Source organism: Pseudorca crassidens, chromosome 7 (assembly GCF_039906515.1).
Source record: "Pseudorca crassidens isolate mPseCra1 chromosome 7, mPseCra1.hap1, whole genome shotgun sequence".
In the NCBI taxonomy this organism is placed as follows: domain Eukaryota; kingdom Metazoa; phylum Chordata; class Mammalia; order Artiodactyla; family Delphinidae; genus Pseudorca; species Pseudorca crassidens.
In genome coordinates this window covers 101,016,920-101,033,958 of record NC_090302.1, presented here as the reverse complement: position 1 = coordinate 101,033,958, position 17,039 = coordinate 101,016,920, and the positions used below count along the sequence as shown (strand labels likewise).

Sequence of the window (17,039 nt, the reverse complement as noted above, 5' to 3'; positions counted from 1 at the left end):
CTAGGCAAGCAGGGACACAGCCCCACCCACCAGCAGGCAGCCTGACTTAAGACCACCTGAGCCGACAGTTGCCCCTGGACGTCCTTGTCCACCAGTGGGCCCGGGACCCAGCCCTGCACACCAGTGTGCGGGCACTAGTCCCAGGAAATCATAGGGCCCTGCAGCCAGAGACCCAGCTCCACCCACCAGTGGGCAGACACCAGCCCCAGGATCTACTGCGCAGCAGCCCCAGGAACACTGCAGCCCCTCAGCTGCCTTGTCAGGACCCAACGAATACATCAGCAGGCTGGCATCAGCTCTGGGACCCCACTGGGCTCCAGCCATGCACAACAGCAGGCCAACTACAGGCCAAGGGGACACCTTGAGCCCCTCAGCCAGTGGCCCCAGGATCCAATCCCACCCACTAGTGGGCTGACACCAGCTTTGGGACACCCACAGCTCTGCATCCAGAGATCTCAGGATCTGATTCTGCATACGGGTGACTGGCACTAGCCCTGATAACCCCTGAGGGGGACCACATCAACATACATTGTAATTAAAATAGCAAAAATTAAAGATAAAGAGCGAATATTAAACCACAAGGGAAAACAACAAGAAACAAGAAACATACAAGGGAACTCCCATAAGGCCATGAGCTGACTTTTCAGTAGAAATTGCAGGCCAGAGGGAGTGGCACAATATATTTAAACTGTTGAAAGGGGAAAACCGACAACCAAGTATACTCTAACTGGCAAGTCTCCCATTCATATTTGATGAACATATCAGAAGTTTTACAGACCTAATGAAGCTAAAAGAGTTCAGCACCACCAAGCCAGATTTACAAGAAATGTTAATGGGACTTCTCTCAGTGGAAAAGAAAAACCCACAACTAGAAACACAAAACTTACAAAAGTAAAAAGTTAATTGGTAAAGGAAAATACACAGTAAAGGTAGTAAATCAACCACATACAAAGGTAGTAGGAAGGTAAAAAACAGAAGTAGTAAAATTATCTATATACACAATAAGTAGTAATGAAATATAGAAAACAAAATGATATAAAATATGATGTCAAAAACAGAAATTGAGGCACAAGAGGAATAAAAAAGCAGGGTTTATAAAATTCTTTTGAAATTAAGAGATCAGCAAATTAATCACACAAATACATACAGATAGTTTGATTATATAAACCTCACAGTAACCAGAAATCAAAAATCTATATTACATACACACACAGAAGAGAAAGGAATACAAACATAACAATAAAGAGAGTCATCAGTCACAGGGAAGAGAACAAAAGAAGAAAAAAGGAAAACTAAAAAGAATTACCCCCCAAATCTGAAAACAATTAACAAAATGACAATAAGTACACACTTATCAATAACTACTTTAAATGAATAAAGACTAAATGCTCCAATCAAAAGACAAAGAGTGGTTGAATGGCTACAAACCAAGATCCATATATATGCTACTTCCAAGAGACCCACTAGCTCTAAAGACACACATAGACTAAAAGTGAGGGGGATGGAAAAAAGTATTCCATGCAAATGGAAATAAAAGAAATCCAGGGTAGCAATACTTATATCAGGCAAAATAGACTTTAAAATGAAGACTGTAACAAGAGAGAAAGAAAGACATGACCTAATGATCAAGGGATCAATCCAAGAAGAAGATATAACAGTAGTAAATATATATAGATTCAATATAGTAGCACCTAAATACATAAAGCAAATATGAACAGACATAAAGGGAGAAATTGACAGTAACACAAGAGTAGGGGATTTTAACACTCCACTTACATCAATGGACAAATCATCTGGACAGAAAATCAATAAGGAAACACCGGCCCTAAAAGACACATTAGACCAGACGTACTTAACTGACATATATAGAACATTCCATCCAAAAGCAGCAGAATATACATTGTGCTGTACAGAAGTGCTCATGGAACATTTCTCCAAGATGGATCATATACTAGGCTACAAAACAAACCCAATAAATTTAAGAAATTTGAAACCATATCAAGCATCTTTTCTGACCACAACGCTATAAGACTAGAAATCAACTAGTAGAAAAATAAACTGCAAAAAACACAAACATGTGGAACCTAAACAGTATACTGCTAAGCAACCAATGGATCACTGAAGAAATCATAGGAGAATTTAAAAAATATCTGGAGACAAATGAAAATGAAAACACCATGATCCAAAAATCTATAGGACACAGCAAAAGCAGTTCTAAAAGGGAAGTTTATAGTGATATAAGCTTACCTTAGGAACCAAAAAACATCTAAAGTAAACATCCTAACCTTACACCTAAAGGAACAAAAAAAAAAAAAAAAAGAAGAATAAATAAAATCCAAAATAAGTAGAAGGAAAAAACATCCTAAAGATCAGAGAATAAATAACTGCAATAGAGACTAAACAAAAAAATAGAAAAGATCAATGAAATTAAGAGCTGGTTCTTTGAAAAGAAAAAGAAAATTGAGGAACCTTTCACCAGACTAATCAAGAAAAAAAGTGAGTGGACCCAAGCCAATAAAAATCATAAGTAAAACAAAGAGAAGTTAAACCAACACCACAGAAATATAAAGGATCATAAGAGATTAATACAAACAACTATATGCCGATAAATTGGACAACACAGAAGAAATGGAAAAATTCCTACAAATGTACAATCTCCAAAGACTGAACTAGGAAGAAATAGGAACAGACCAACTACCCATAATGAAATCAAATCAGTAATCAAAAAACTCCACAAAAACAAAAGTCCAGGACCTGATGGCTTCAAAGGGGAATTCTACCAAACGTTTAGAGAAGAGTTAACACCTATCCTTCTCAAACCATTCCAACTAATTGCAGAGAAAGGAATGCTTCCAAACTCATTCTATGAGGTCAACATCACCCTGATACTAAAAGCTGACAAAGATATCACAAAAAAGGAAATTATGGTCCAATGTCACTGATGAACATAGATGGAAAAATCCTCAACAAAATATTAGCAAACTGAATCCAACAATACAGTAAAAGATATATACATCATGATAAATTGGGATTTATCCCAGGGATGTAAGGATTTTTCAACATCTGCAAATCAATCAATATGATACACCACATTAACAAACTGAAGAATAAAGACCATATGATCACCTCAATAGATGCAGAAGAACATTGTGACAAAATTCAAAATCCATTTATAATTAAAAAGTGGGCATAGAGGGGACACACCTCAACATAATAAAGGCCATATATGACAAACCCACAGCTAACAACATACCCAATGGTGAAAAGCTGAAAGCATTTCCTCTAAGATCAGGAACAAGACAAGGATGCCCACTGTCACCATTTTTATTTAACATAGTGTTGGAAGTCCTAGCCACAGCAAACAGACAAGAAGAAATACATATAAAAGGCATCCAAATTGAAAGGGAAGAAGTAAAACTGTTACTGTTTGCAAATAACATAATAATATACATAGAAAATCCTAAAGACACCCCTAGAAAACTGCTAGAGCTAGTCAATGAATTTGGTAAAGTTGCAGGACACAAAATTAATATACTGAAATCTGTTGCATTTCTATACACTAACAACAAACTATCAAAAAAGGGAAATTAAGGAAACAATTCCATTTACCATTGCATCAAAAAGAATAAAATATCTAGGAATAAACCTACCTAAGGAGGTTAAAGACCTGTACTAGGAAAACTATAAGACACTGATGAGAGAAACTGAAGATGACACAAACAAATGGAAAGATACACTGTGTTCATGAATTGGAAGAATTAATATTGTTAAAATGACCACGCTATCCAAGGCAATCTACAGATTCAATGTAATCCCTATCAAAATACCAATGGCATTTTTCATTGAAATAGAACAAATAATCTTAAAATTTGTGTGGAAACACAAAAGACTTGGAATAGCCAAGACAGTCTTGAGAAAGAACAAAGTTAAGGTATTATATTCCTTGATTTCATACTATACTACAAAGCTACAAAAACAGTCACACAGACATACTATACTACAAAGCTACAAAAATAGAATAGAGGGCTTCCCTGGTGGCGCAGTGGTTGAGAGTCCGCCTGCCGATGCAGGGGACACGGGTTCGTGGCCCGGTCTGGGAAGATACCACATGCTGCGGAGTGGCTGGGCCCGTGAGCCATGGCCTCTGAGCCTGCGTGTCCAGAGCCTGTGCTCCACAATGGGAGAGGCCACAACAGTGAGAGGCCTGCGTACCGCAAAAAAAAAAAAAAAAAAAAAAAAAAAAAAAGCCCAGAAAGAAACCCATGCACTTAGGGTCAAGTAGTCTATGACAAAGGAGGCAAGAATATACAATGTAGAAAAGACATTCTCTTCAGTAACTGACGCTGGAAAAACTGGACAGCTACATCTAAAAGAATGAAATTAGAACATTTTCACACACCATATACAAAAATAAACTCAAAATGGATTAACAACCTAAATGTAAGACCAGAAACCATAAAACACCTAGAAGAAAACATAGGCAGAACACTCTCTGACATGAATCATGACAATATTTTTTTGGATCTGTTGCCTAAGGCAAAGGAAACAAAAGCAAAAATGAACAGATAGACCTAATTAAACTTAAAAGCTTTTGCACAGCAAAGGAAACCATTGACAAAACAAAAAGACACCCTACTGAATAGAAGAAAATATTTGCAAATGATATGACCAATAAGGGGTTAATATCCAACATATATAAATAGCTCATGCAACTCAATATCAAAAACAACAACAACCAGACAACTCAATTAAAAAACAGGCAGAAAACCCAAATAGACATTTTTCCAAAGAGGAAATGCAGATGGCCAACAGGTACCTGAAAAGATGCTCGACATCACTAATCATCAGAGAAATGCAAATCAAAACCACAATGAGATATCACTTCACACCTTTCAGAATGGCTAGCATCAAAAAGACCATAAATAACAAGTTTTGGCAAGGAAGTAGAGAAAAAAGAAGCCTCATACAGTGTTGGTGGGAATGTAAATTGGTGCAGCCACTGTGGAAAACAGTATGGAGGTTCCTCGAAAAACTGAAAATAGAACTACCATGTGATCCAGCAATTTCACTACTGGGTATATATTTTATTAAAAGTGAAAACACTAATTCTAATGTTCACAGCAGCATTATTTACAATAGCCAAGATATGGAAACAACCTAAGTGTGCATCAACAGATGAATGGAGAGGCAGAGTCAAGATGGCGGCTTGGGAAGATATAGAATTCATGTCTCCCCACAACTAGGGTGCCTGCTGGACTCTAGTGGGGGACCTTGATGCCCACGGAGAAAGGAGGAACCCCCAAGCAAACCAGTAGGACATGCGGGGCCTGAGTGGGGAGGAGAAGTGAAGGCTGGACAGGACCAGCACCCCTGAGGGATGACTGAGAAGGAGGGGTTCCCCATACTTGGAGGGACCCTCAGGGACTTGGATCAGGGGGTAGCACACTGAGAGTTTCCCCTGCCCAATCGGCTGGGGAAGTCTGCCTGGCTCTTGGGCCAGGTCCTATCCCCTCAGAGGCCCCCTCCAGGCTGCATTGGTCCTGGGAGCATAGCAAGGAGGCCAGGGGGGAGAACAGGAGAGGCAGGCAGGAGGAGCCCTCCAGGACCAGAGGAGCTGGAGAGGAGCAGAGAATGTTTGCCCCACCTACTCAGGTCTGGGAAGCCTGCTGGGCTTCTAGGTTGGGCCCCCACCCTCTGAGACCAGAGACCTGGGCCCCTTTTCAGGCTTGAGCCTAAGCCCTACCCTTCACACACTTCAGGGTGTGTTCCAGCCCTGTGAGCCCTAACCATAGGCCCCACCCAGTGCCCAAACCCCGCCACTGCTTAAACCCTGATGTCCACAGCCAAGGCCTTTTCCACCTTTTATTTTTTCTTTTCCTCTTTTTTAATATTGTGGTCCTGTTTTACCTTCCAGTTGTTGTTTCATCTATATTTTTATTTTTATATACTTTCTAACATATTTGTTAGTTTCTGAGTTTAATTTTATTTTTTACTGTTCATTATTGTTCTTTTTTTTTTTTTTTTCTTGAAACCCTCTGCATCTTGTGGGATCTTGGTTCACGAGCCAGGAGTCAGGCCAAAGCTCCCGTGGTGGGAACTCTGAGTCTAAAACACTGGACTAACAGAGAACCTCAGACACCAGGGAATATTCATCAGAGTGAGGTCTCATGGAGGTCCTCATCTCGGCACCAAGACCCAGCTGTATCCAACAGCCTACAAACTCCAGTGGTGGAAGCCTCAGGTCAAACAAGTAGTTAGACAATCCCACCAATCAAAAAAATAATAATAAGATGGCAAAAAAATAGGTCACAGATGAAGGAGCAAGGTAAAAACCTATAAGACCAAATAAATGAAGAGGAAATAGACAATCTACCTGAAAAAGAATTCAGAGTAATGTTAGTAAACATGATCCAGAATCTCAGAAATAGAATGGAGGCACGGATTGTGAAAATACAAGATATGTTTAGCAAAGATCTAGAATAACTAAAGAATAAACAAACAAGAGATGAATAACACAATAACTGAAATGAAAAATACACTAGAAGGAATCAATAACAGAATAACTGAGGCAGAAGAACAAATAAGTGAGCTGGAAGACAATATGGTGGAAATAACCCTGAGAAGCAGAATAAAGAAAAAAGAATTGAAGACAATCTCAGAGACCTCTGGGACAACACTAAATGCACCAACATTCGAATTAGAGCGGTCCCAGAAGAAGAAGAGAAAAAGAAAGGGTCTGAGAAAATATTTGAAGAGTTTATAGTGGAAAACTTCCCTAACATGGGAAAGGAAAGAGTCACGCAAGTCCAGGAAACACAGAGAGTCCCATATAGGATAAACCCTAGGAAAAACACACCAAGACACATATTAATCAAACTAACAAAAATTAAATTCAAAGAAAAAATATTAAAAGCAGCAAGGGGAAAACAAAAAATAACATAAAAGGGAATCCCCATAAGGTTATCAGCTGATTTTTCATCAGAAACTCTACAGGCCAGAAGGGAGTGGCAGGATATACTTAAAGTGTTGAAAGAGAAAAACCTACAACCAAGATTACCCAGCAAGGATTTCATTCAGATTCAACAGAGAAATCAAAACATTTTCAAACAAGCAAAAGCTAAGAGAATTCAGCACCACCAAACCAGCTTTACAACAAATACTAAAGAAACTTTTCTAGGCAGGAAACACAAGAGAAGAAAAAGACCCACAAAAACAAACCCAAAACAATTAAGAAAATGGTAATAGGAACATACATATCACTAATAACCTTGAATGTAAATGCATTAAATGCCCCAACCAAAAGACACAGACTGGCTGAATGGATACAAAAACAAGGCCTATATATATGCTATCTACAAGAGACCCACTTCAGACTTAGGGACACATACAGACTGAAAATGAAGGCATGGAAAAAGATATTCCATACAAATGGAAATCAAAAGAAAGCTGGAGTAGCAATATTCGTATCAGATAAAATAGACCTTAAACTAAAGACTGTTACAGGAGATAAGGACATTACATAATGTTCAAGGGATCAATCCAAGAAGATATACCAATTATAAAAGTTTATGCACCCAACATAGGAGCACCTCAATACATAAGGCAAATGCTAACAACCATGAAAGGGGAAATAGAAAGTAACACAATAATACTAAGGGACTTTAACACCCCACTTATACCAATGGACAGATCATCCAAACAGAAAACAAATAAGGAAACACAGCTTTAAATGACACAATAGACCAGATAGATTTAATTGATATTTATAGAACATTCCACCCAAAAGTGACAGAATACACTTTCTTCTCAATTGCACATGGAACATTCTCTCCAGGATAGATCACATCTTGGGTCACAAATCAAGCCTCAGTAAATTTAAGAAAATTGAAATCATATCAAGCATCTTTTCTGACCACAACGCTATGAGATTGGAAATCAATTACATGAAAAAAAAACTGTAAAAAACACAAATACATGGAGGTTAAACAGTGCACTACTAAATAACCAAGAGATCACTGAAGAAATCAAAGAAGAAATTTTAAAAAATACATAGAAACAAATGACAATGAAAACATGATAAGCCAAAACATATGGGATGCAGGAAAAGCAGATCTAAGTGGGAAGTTTATAGCAATTCAATCTCACCTCAAGAAAGAAGAAAAATCTCAAATAAACAATCTAACCCTACACCTAAAGCAACTAGGCAAAGAAGAACAAAGAAACCCCAGAGTCACTAGAAGGAAAGAAATCATAAAGATCAGAGCAGAAATAAATGAACTAGAAATGAAGAAAACAATAGCAAAGATCAATAAAACTAAAAGTGAGTTCTTTGAGAAGATAAACAAAATTGATAAATCCTTAGCCAGACTCATCAAGGAAGAAGGAAGAGTATGCAAATCAATAAAATTAGAAATGAAAAAGGAGAAATCACAACTGACACCACAAAAATATAAAAGATTATAAGAGACTACTACAAACAACTATATGCCAATAAAATGGACAACCACGAAGAAATGGACACATTCTTGGAAAGGTACATTTTTCCAAGACTGAACTGGGAGGAATTAGAAAATATAAACAGACTTATCACAAGTAATGAAATTGAAACCATAATTAAAAATCTTCCAACAAATAAATGTCCAGGACCAGAGGGCTTCACAGGTGAATTCTATCGAACATTTAGAGAAGAGCTAACACCTATCCTTCTCAAATCCAAAAAACTGCAGAGGGAGGAACACTCTCAAATTCATTCTACGAAGCCACCATCACCCTGATACCAAAACCAGAAAAAGATATCACAAACATAGAAAATTATAGACCAATATCACTGATGAACATAGATGCAAAAATAACATAAACCACAGCAAAGAGAATCCAACAACACATTGAAAGGATCATACACCATGACAACTGGGATTTATCCCAGGAATGCAAGGATTCTTCAATATACGCAATCAATGTGATACGCCATATTAACAAATTGAAGAATAAAAACCATATGATCATCTCAATAGATGCAGAAAAAGCTTTTGACAAAATTCAACACCAACTTATGAAAAAAACTCTCCAGAAAATGGGCATAGAGGGAACCTACCTCAACACAATAAAGACCATATATGACAAACCCACAGCAAACATCATACTCAATGGTGAAAAACTGAAAGCATTTCCACTAAGATCAGGAACAAGACAAGGTTGCCCACTCTCACCATTCTTATTCAACATAGTTTTGGAAGTCACAGCCACAGCAATCAGAGAAGAAAAAGAAATAAAAGGAAGCCGAATTGGCAAAGAAGAAATAAAACTGTTACTGTTTGCAGATGATGATACTATATATAGAAAATCCTAAAGATGCCACCAGAAAACTACTAGAGCTAATCAATGAATTTGGTATTGTTGCAAGATACAAAATTAATGCACAGAAATCTCTGGCATTCCTATACACTAACAATGAAAAATCAGAAAGAGAAATTAAGGAAACAATCCCATTTACCATCATAACAAAAAGAATAAAAAACCTAGGAATAAACCTACCTAAGGAGGTGAAAGACTTGTACTCAGAAAACTATAAAACACTGATGAAAGAAATCAAAGATGACATAAACAGATGGAGAAATATACCACATTCTTGGATTGGAAGAATCGATATTGTGAAAATGACTATACTACCCAAAGCAATCTACAGATTCAATGCAATCCCTATCAAATTACCAATGGCATTTTTCACATAATTGGAACAAATAATTTTACAATTCATATGGAAACATAAAAGACCCCAAATAGCTAAAGCAATCTTGAGAAAGAAAAATGAAGCTGGAGGAATCAGGCTCCCTGACTTCCAACTACACTACAAAGCTACAGTAATCAAGACAGTATGGTACTGGCACAAAAACAAAAAGAGAAATATAGATCAATGGTACAGGATAGAAAGCTCAGAGATAAACCCACACACATATAGTCACCTAATTTACAACAAAGGAGGCAAGAACATACAATGGAGAAAAGACAGCCTCTTCAATAAGTGGTTCTGGGAAAACTGGACAGCTACCTGTAAAAGACTGAAATTAGAACACTACCTAACACCATACACAAAACAAACTCCAAATGAATTAAAGACCTCAATGTAAGACGAGACACTATAAAACTCTTAGAGGAAAACATAGGGAAAACACTCTTTGACATAAACCACAGCAAAATCATTTTTGACCCACCCTCTAGAGTAATGAAAACAAAAACAAAAATAAACGAATGGGACCTAATTAAACTTAAACTCTTGCACAGCAAAGGAAACCATAAACAAGACGAAAAGACAACCCTCAGTTCTCACTATGGAGAACAGTACGGAGGTTCCTTAAAAAACTAAAAACAGAACTACTACATGACCCAGCAATCTCACTGCTGGGCACATACCCTGAGAAAACCATAATTCAAAAAGAATCATGTACCACAATGTTCATTGCAGCACTATTTACAATAGCCAGGACATGGAAGCAACCTAAATGTCCATCGACAGATGAATGGATAAAGAAGATGTGGTACATATATACAATGGAATATTACTCAGCCATAAAAAGAAATGAAATTGAGTTATTTGTAGTGAGGTGGATGGATCTAGAGTCTGTCATACAGAGTGAAGTAAGTCAGAAAGAGAAAAACAAATACCGTATGCTAACGTATATATATGGAATCTAAAAAAAACAAAATGGTACTGATGAACATAGTGACAGGGCAGGAATAAAGACGCAGACATAGAGGAGGGACTTGAGGACACCGCGGGGAGGGGGAAGCTGGGGCGAAGCGAAAGTAGCATCAACATATATACACTACCAAAAGTAAAATAGATACCGAGTGGGAAGCAGCAGCATAGCACAGGGACATCAGCTAGGTGCTTTGCAATGACTTAGAGGGGTTGGATAGGGATGGTGGGAGGGAGGCTCAAGAGGGAGGGGATATGGGGATATATGTATGCATATGGCTGATTCACTTTGTTGTACAACAGAACCTAACACAGTATTGTGAAGCAATTATATTCCAATAAAGATGTATTTAAAAAAAAAGAAAATGTGGTATATACATACAATGGAATATTGTTAAACCTTAAAAAATAAGGAAATCCCGCAATATGCTACAACATGGATGTGCCTTGAGGACATTATGCTAAGTGAAATAGGCCAGTCACAAAAGGACAAATACTGCATGATTTCACTTATATGAGATATCCCAAATAGTCATACTCACAGAAGCAAGAAATAGAATGATGCTTGCCAGGGGCTAGGGAGAGGGGCAAATGGGTAGTTGCTAATCGACTTGTATAAAATTTCAGTTGTGCAAGATGGATGAATTCTAGAGATCTGCATTACCACAATGTGCCTATAGATAATAATAAATGTATTGTACTCTTAAAAATCTGTTAAGAGGGTAGATCTCATGTTAAGTGTTCTTACCACAATAAATACAAAAAAGAAAGAAAAAAACCCAGATTAATGGATACGAAGATGTGAGATATACATGTATACACACACACACACACACACACACACACACACACACATATACACACAATGGAATACTACTCAGCCGTAAAAAAGAATGAAATTTTGCCATTTGCAGCGACATGGATGGACCTGGAGGGTATTATGCTTAATGAAATAAGTCAGACAGAGAAAGACAAATACTGTATGTTATCACCTAATGTGGCATTTAAGAAATAAAAAAACAAATGAATATAACAAGAAAGAAGCAGAGTCACAGATATAGAGAACAAATTAGTGGTTACCAGGGGGAAAGGGAAGGTGGGAGGCCAAAATAGGGGTAGGAGATTAAGAGGTACAAATTATTATATACAAAACAAATATCTACAAAAATAGATTGTACAGCACAGGGAATATAGCCAATATTTTATAATCACTTTAAATGGAGTATAATCTCTAAAAATTCTGAATCTGCATTGTACACCTGATACTAATATAATATTGTAAATCAACTATAACTCAATGAAAAAATATATGAATGAAAAAAGGAGATAGCATTTCAAGTCAAGGGTTTTTATTATGACTCAATAAGATTTGAGTTCTTCAGATAAGTTATGACTATTTCCTGTCAAAGCTGTTTCTTTATTACTCTTAATGGTTGGATCCTCTTATAATCTCATTTTCTAATATGTTGTTTCTGCTATGTTTTTAACATTCATCAAGACATGCACTCATTTTTAAGTACTGTAGCTTAAACCTTAGGTTTTTAAAATATTCAGCCATATTAAAATCATAATTATTTTTTCTGCCCCCTTCCCCTAGTTTTGCCTCATTTTTTCTTCACATCTTGCTTGCTGCATAGTCCAGAACTTATGTTCAAAGATGCTTAGAGAAGGCAGATATTTTGCTCTTGATTTGATTCCACTGGGAATGCCTCCAACATTTCACCATTAGGAATGATGCTGACTCTTGTGTTCATATAGAAAATTTTATCATTGTGGATGCAGCCTCCTATTTTTAGGTATTTTTACAAAGTCAGAGTTCATGTTTACTTCTACCAAATGCCTTTCCAGTCTCCATGGAGGCTATCAGATGCTTTCATTCCCTTATTTAGGCTATTGATATGGTACATTATTGCTGATCAAAGCACCTTCATGTACATGGAATAGACACTTACTTTAGATTTTCCAAAATGCCCTTGTAAATACTCTTCATTTGAGTCACAAGAAGGCTGGGATGGAGTGCTTGTCTCCTGACGAGGTGGGTGGGAAAGGACTAGAAGGGCAGAAGGGACTGTGTGGGTGCTGGGAATGTTCTGTGTCTTGATTGGGTGATGGCTACTCAGCTGTATACAGTTGTCAAAACTGGAGCAGATACTTAAGAAGTGAGCATTACTGCAGGGAACATGTCCCTCCATGAGTACATGAGCCTGTGAACTGCTCAGGGCGAGAGGTTCCTCTCCGTCTCCACAGAGACCCGGGAGGGAAGGTGGCTGCCCATGTCACGCAGCGGGCTGGTTGCCGGGCTCAGTTCTGGAACCCAGGACCCCTGATTAAGACCAAGGCTGTTCTCCACTGTGTTTTACAGGAACCAACAGAAGATGAAGCATCTCACACGAGAAGAAGGCTGCTGGTTCCAGCAAACGGTGCAGACCCCACTGAAAGTGAGTGCTTTCCCCGGGCACTGGGGCAGGAGTGGAGGGAGGAGGGACAGTGCCCTAACTGCCGTCCCCATAGCTGTTAGGGCAACTCAGAGCAGGGATGGCTTGTCATTGGACCTTCGGGACTCTAATTCCCTCTCTGCCCGCTCTTCTTCTCCCCACCCTGCACCCCTCTGTCCCCTAACAGTGTCCCATAACACCTCCCTGTCCTTCCCTGTCCCCCATCCTCCCTCCTCCCCTGTTGCTCAGGGCCAGGTTGGCCCACCCTGAGGCATCTAAGGGGCTGTGCCGTCCAGCAGGGCACCCAGGGGCCGCAGGAGGCTGTGGAGCATCTGACCTGTGGCCAAATCTGATGAGCTGTAGTGTAACTCGATACTGTATTGCAAAGAACTGGTAGGAAAAAGGACTGTAATATGTCTCATTAACAGTTTGTTGTATACTGATTACATGCTGAAATGAAAATTTTTAGAATATATTGAGTTAGTACCCTATTTTATGAAAATTAGCTATTACTTGTTACTTTTTACGTTTTTCAGTGCAGCCGTTAGAAAATATAAATTTGTATCGGGGCCCACCTTATGTACCTATGCACGGTGGTGTGCACTGCATTTCACACACGCCTCATTGAATCCCCAGTACAGTCCCGTGAGGTGGGTGGTGCTTGCTCCATTTGATGGGTTAAATTCTTGCTCCGAGTCTGTCCCCATCTAGCTCTGCCACAGTGTCAGTCAGCGAGGTCGAGCTGGGTGTGAGGCCAGAGACCTTCCTCCCTCCAGGCCCTTGCTCTGTCCCCACTGCAGAGGTGGCAGCCAGGGGACCTCACTCTCGTGAGAACGGCAGGTGTCCTCCTCTGAGGTCTGTTGCACCACTGTGTCCCGCCCTCTGTCTCCTACCACAGACTGCCTTCTCCCTCCATGACGTCCATCTCCCCTCCCTGGTGGGCCCTCATCCCCCCTTAGGGCAGGACTCTCTGGAGACCTGGACTCCCTGCAGTGCCTTGGGCACAGGTGAGGCCCATGGAGTGTGGCCTGATTCTCTGCTGATGGGAAGCATGTCAGGGACGCAGAGCAGCAGGTTCACCAGCAGAGGGCGCTCCTCAGGTCCCACCCTGGGGTCTAGGCCTGACTGAGGGTCCTCTGCCCTTTCTAAAGCCTGTCCCAACTCTGTCTCTGTGACTTTCCCTCAACCTAGGTCTGAGACTATTCTTCGATTACTTTGCAACCGCCGTGTCCCCTAACTCCTGGGACTCACTCATGAGGCAGTTGGGCCTCACGCGAAATGAGATCCTTCTGGCCAGAGAAGGGGTCCGGGTCCCTCGGGATGCCTTGTATGAAATGCTAGAGACCTGGGTCAGCAACAAGGGACGGGCGGCTTCAGTCAACACCCTGCTGGATGCCTTGGAAACGCTGGGGGAAAGACTGGCAAAGGAGACAATTCGGGACCACCTGTTGGGCTCGGGAAAGTATGTCTATGAAGATGGTGAAGCAGGCTCTGCTGTGTCCTGAGTCTAAAAGAATCTCTTTATGAAACTACAGCTTCCCTACTTTACCTTTTCTTCTGGAAAGGGACACATGATTGGACACCAGCCTGGATGAAACAGCCGGTACTTGACAAATACTTGAAGGAACACTATCATTCGATATATGCAGAAGTTGTAGAGTTCTAGAACTTTTCAGTAAAATGAGTAATTTTTATGGAATGTCATTGATAAATGATGGTGGAAATATTTATAAATATTTATGCTCGTGTATGTACTGAGAGTTGATTTAGGATGTCATTTAGTTCAGAGCACTTTGTCATCCTACCAGAACTGCACGTTTTACTTGTATTTTTTATTTTGGGACATCCACCCATGTTATGTGCGTACTTAATTATGTCTAATGACGACTTAATATTTTATGATAAGCATCTTTCCATTTTAATATTTTTGTATAGATTTATATGAACGTGGGAAACCTTTTGGAAAGGTTACTTACTAGGTTGACTACGTGGGTTCCCTGGAAGGGAGCAGGCAACCATAAAATCAGTAAAAATACAGAGCAGGGAGGACGAAGCCCACTGCAGTGGGAGGCACTGGTGGGATCAATTCTCCCTCATACGGGAGTCTGACTTTGTCTAGGATTAGATGACCAGCAACTTTTAAAGTGTCCATCATTTCCCACTGACAATTTTATAGGTGTGGGATTATTTATATTATTTATTGGTAGATGTTTACAAATGAGGAGAGAGTGAGGAGAAGTAGCATCCACATGCAGCCCTGTGTCTGGTATCCATGAACTGGGCTGTCATGCGTGGGCCTCCTCCTGTTCATCTATGGACCTGAGTGGGAAGGGTGGGACATGGGTGGGACACATGAGTGTCAAATAGCTTCTATGTCATGTGCCACGTCTGGTTTTGTTAGTGAACCTTCAGTTCTATCTGGGCTCCAGGGAGAGAGGACAGGGATCTGCTCCTGGTGTCTGCCATGGTCTCTGGGAGGAAGAGGGGACAGTGCTCATGGATTGTGTTCAATGTTGGCTGACTCAGCACTACTAGATGAGCCCTCTCACTTACGGTGGTCTGTGAATCTGCGTGCCAGAACAGCCTTTTTAGGGTACAGATTCCAAATATGAGGAGCTTAGTGCCTCTGTAAGCATCCCACTTCTGCGTGAAAGGGAACACATAAACACAAATTCTTATTTTCTTTTTACCATTAGAATGTATACTTTATTTTTTAAAAATTTTCCATTTTTAAAAATTGAACTATAGTTGGTTTACAACTAAGCCTTCACGCCACAACTAATAATCTCGTGTGCCTCAACAAGAGAGCCCACGTGCCACAACTACAGAGCCCACACACTCCGGATCCCTGCACGCCGCAACTAGAGAGAGAAAACCCGTACGCGACCACTAGAGAGAAGCCTGAGATCCACAACTAGAGAGAAACTGGAGCAGACTACGCACCGTAACGAAAGATCCCGCATGCCTCAACAGAGGTCCCTTGTGATGCAACTAAGACACAACACAGCCAAAAAAAATAAAGAAAATACATAAATAAAATAAATAAATATTAAACTCTCATCCACTGCTGGGATGAGTGGAAAGTGTGCAACCTCTTTGGAGATGTCTGGAAATACCTGCCAAAGCTGAATATACACATACCTTTTAATCCAACAATTCTACTCAAGGGCTTCTGTGAAATACAAGAGAAAACATTTGCAAGTGAAATGAAATGAAAAACTGGGAAACCTCTAAAATACCCATCAAGAGTAGAACTGATCATAGAATTCAATTCACACAATAGAGTCCTCTAGAGCAAGGAGACTGAACAAACTATAACTACATGTAACAGTATTGATGACTCTCACAAATACAATGTTAAGACATGAAAGATTGACAACTGGAAATGAATTCTACTTATGGAACATGCAGAATCTAAGGTGTCAAAAGTGAAGGTGGTGGTTTCTGTTGGGTGTTGATGATAGGAAGGAGGTGTGAGTGGGGCCTCTGGGGTATTGGTCACGTGTTGCGTCACTATGTGAAAATTCATCCAACTTATGAAAAGAGCACGAATATATTCTTTTGTATGTATGTTATACTTCAGTAAAAACTTTAAAGTGTGCCTCATAAAAAGATGCTGTTTGAGGGTGCTGCCAGTAGATGCCCTTATGTGCAAGGGGCTTAGGAAGGGGCTGTCCTGGGGGACTCTGCCAAGGAATGGAGGCCAGGAAGACATGTAGAGGGAGGAAATGGGAAGTCCCAGGGGTCTCCACAAAGACAGTAGAGGCAACACAGCCCCTCCCCCAGAGAAACTGAGGCCCTGACAACAGGCAAGGGAAGAACGGAAATGGCCTTACTCACTCGGCAGATGGCCTTCCCTCTCGAGAAGTCCCCAGCACACAGCATGTCCTCGTGCACAGAGAAGGTCT

General features: G+C 39.9%; 1 protein-coding gene across 3 annotated transcripts in view; it reads left to right on the top strand.

Moving 5' to 3' along the window:
- The window catches only part of LOC137228130 (tumor necrosis factor receptor superfamily member 10A-like), an 84,523-nt gene extending 67,780 nt beyond the window's left edge, over window positions 1-16,743 (top strand). For all 3 annotated transcript variants that reach the window (XM_067745154.1, XM_067745155.1, XM_067745153.1), the window contains 2 exons: window positions 13,059-13,134; window positions 14,323-16,743. In XM_067745154.1, the coding sequence (XP_067601255.1) occupies window positions 13,059-13,134; window positions 14,323-14,636 (390 nt within the window). In that variant the 3' untranslated portion in view covers window positions 14,637-16,743. The remainder of the gene's footprint in view (window positions 1-13,058; window positions 13,135-14,322) is intronic.
- Window positions 16,744-17,039: the final 296 nt, after the last annotated feature.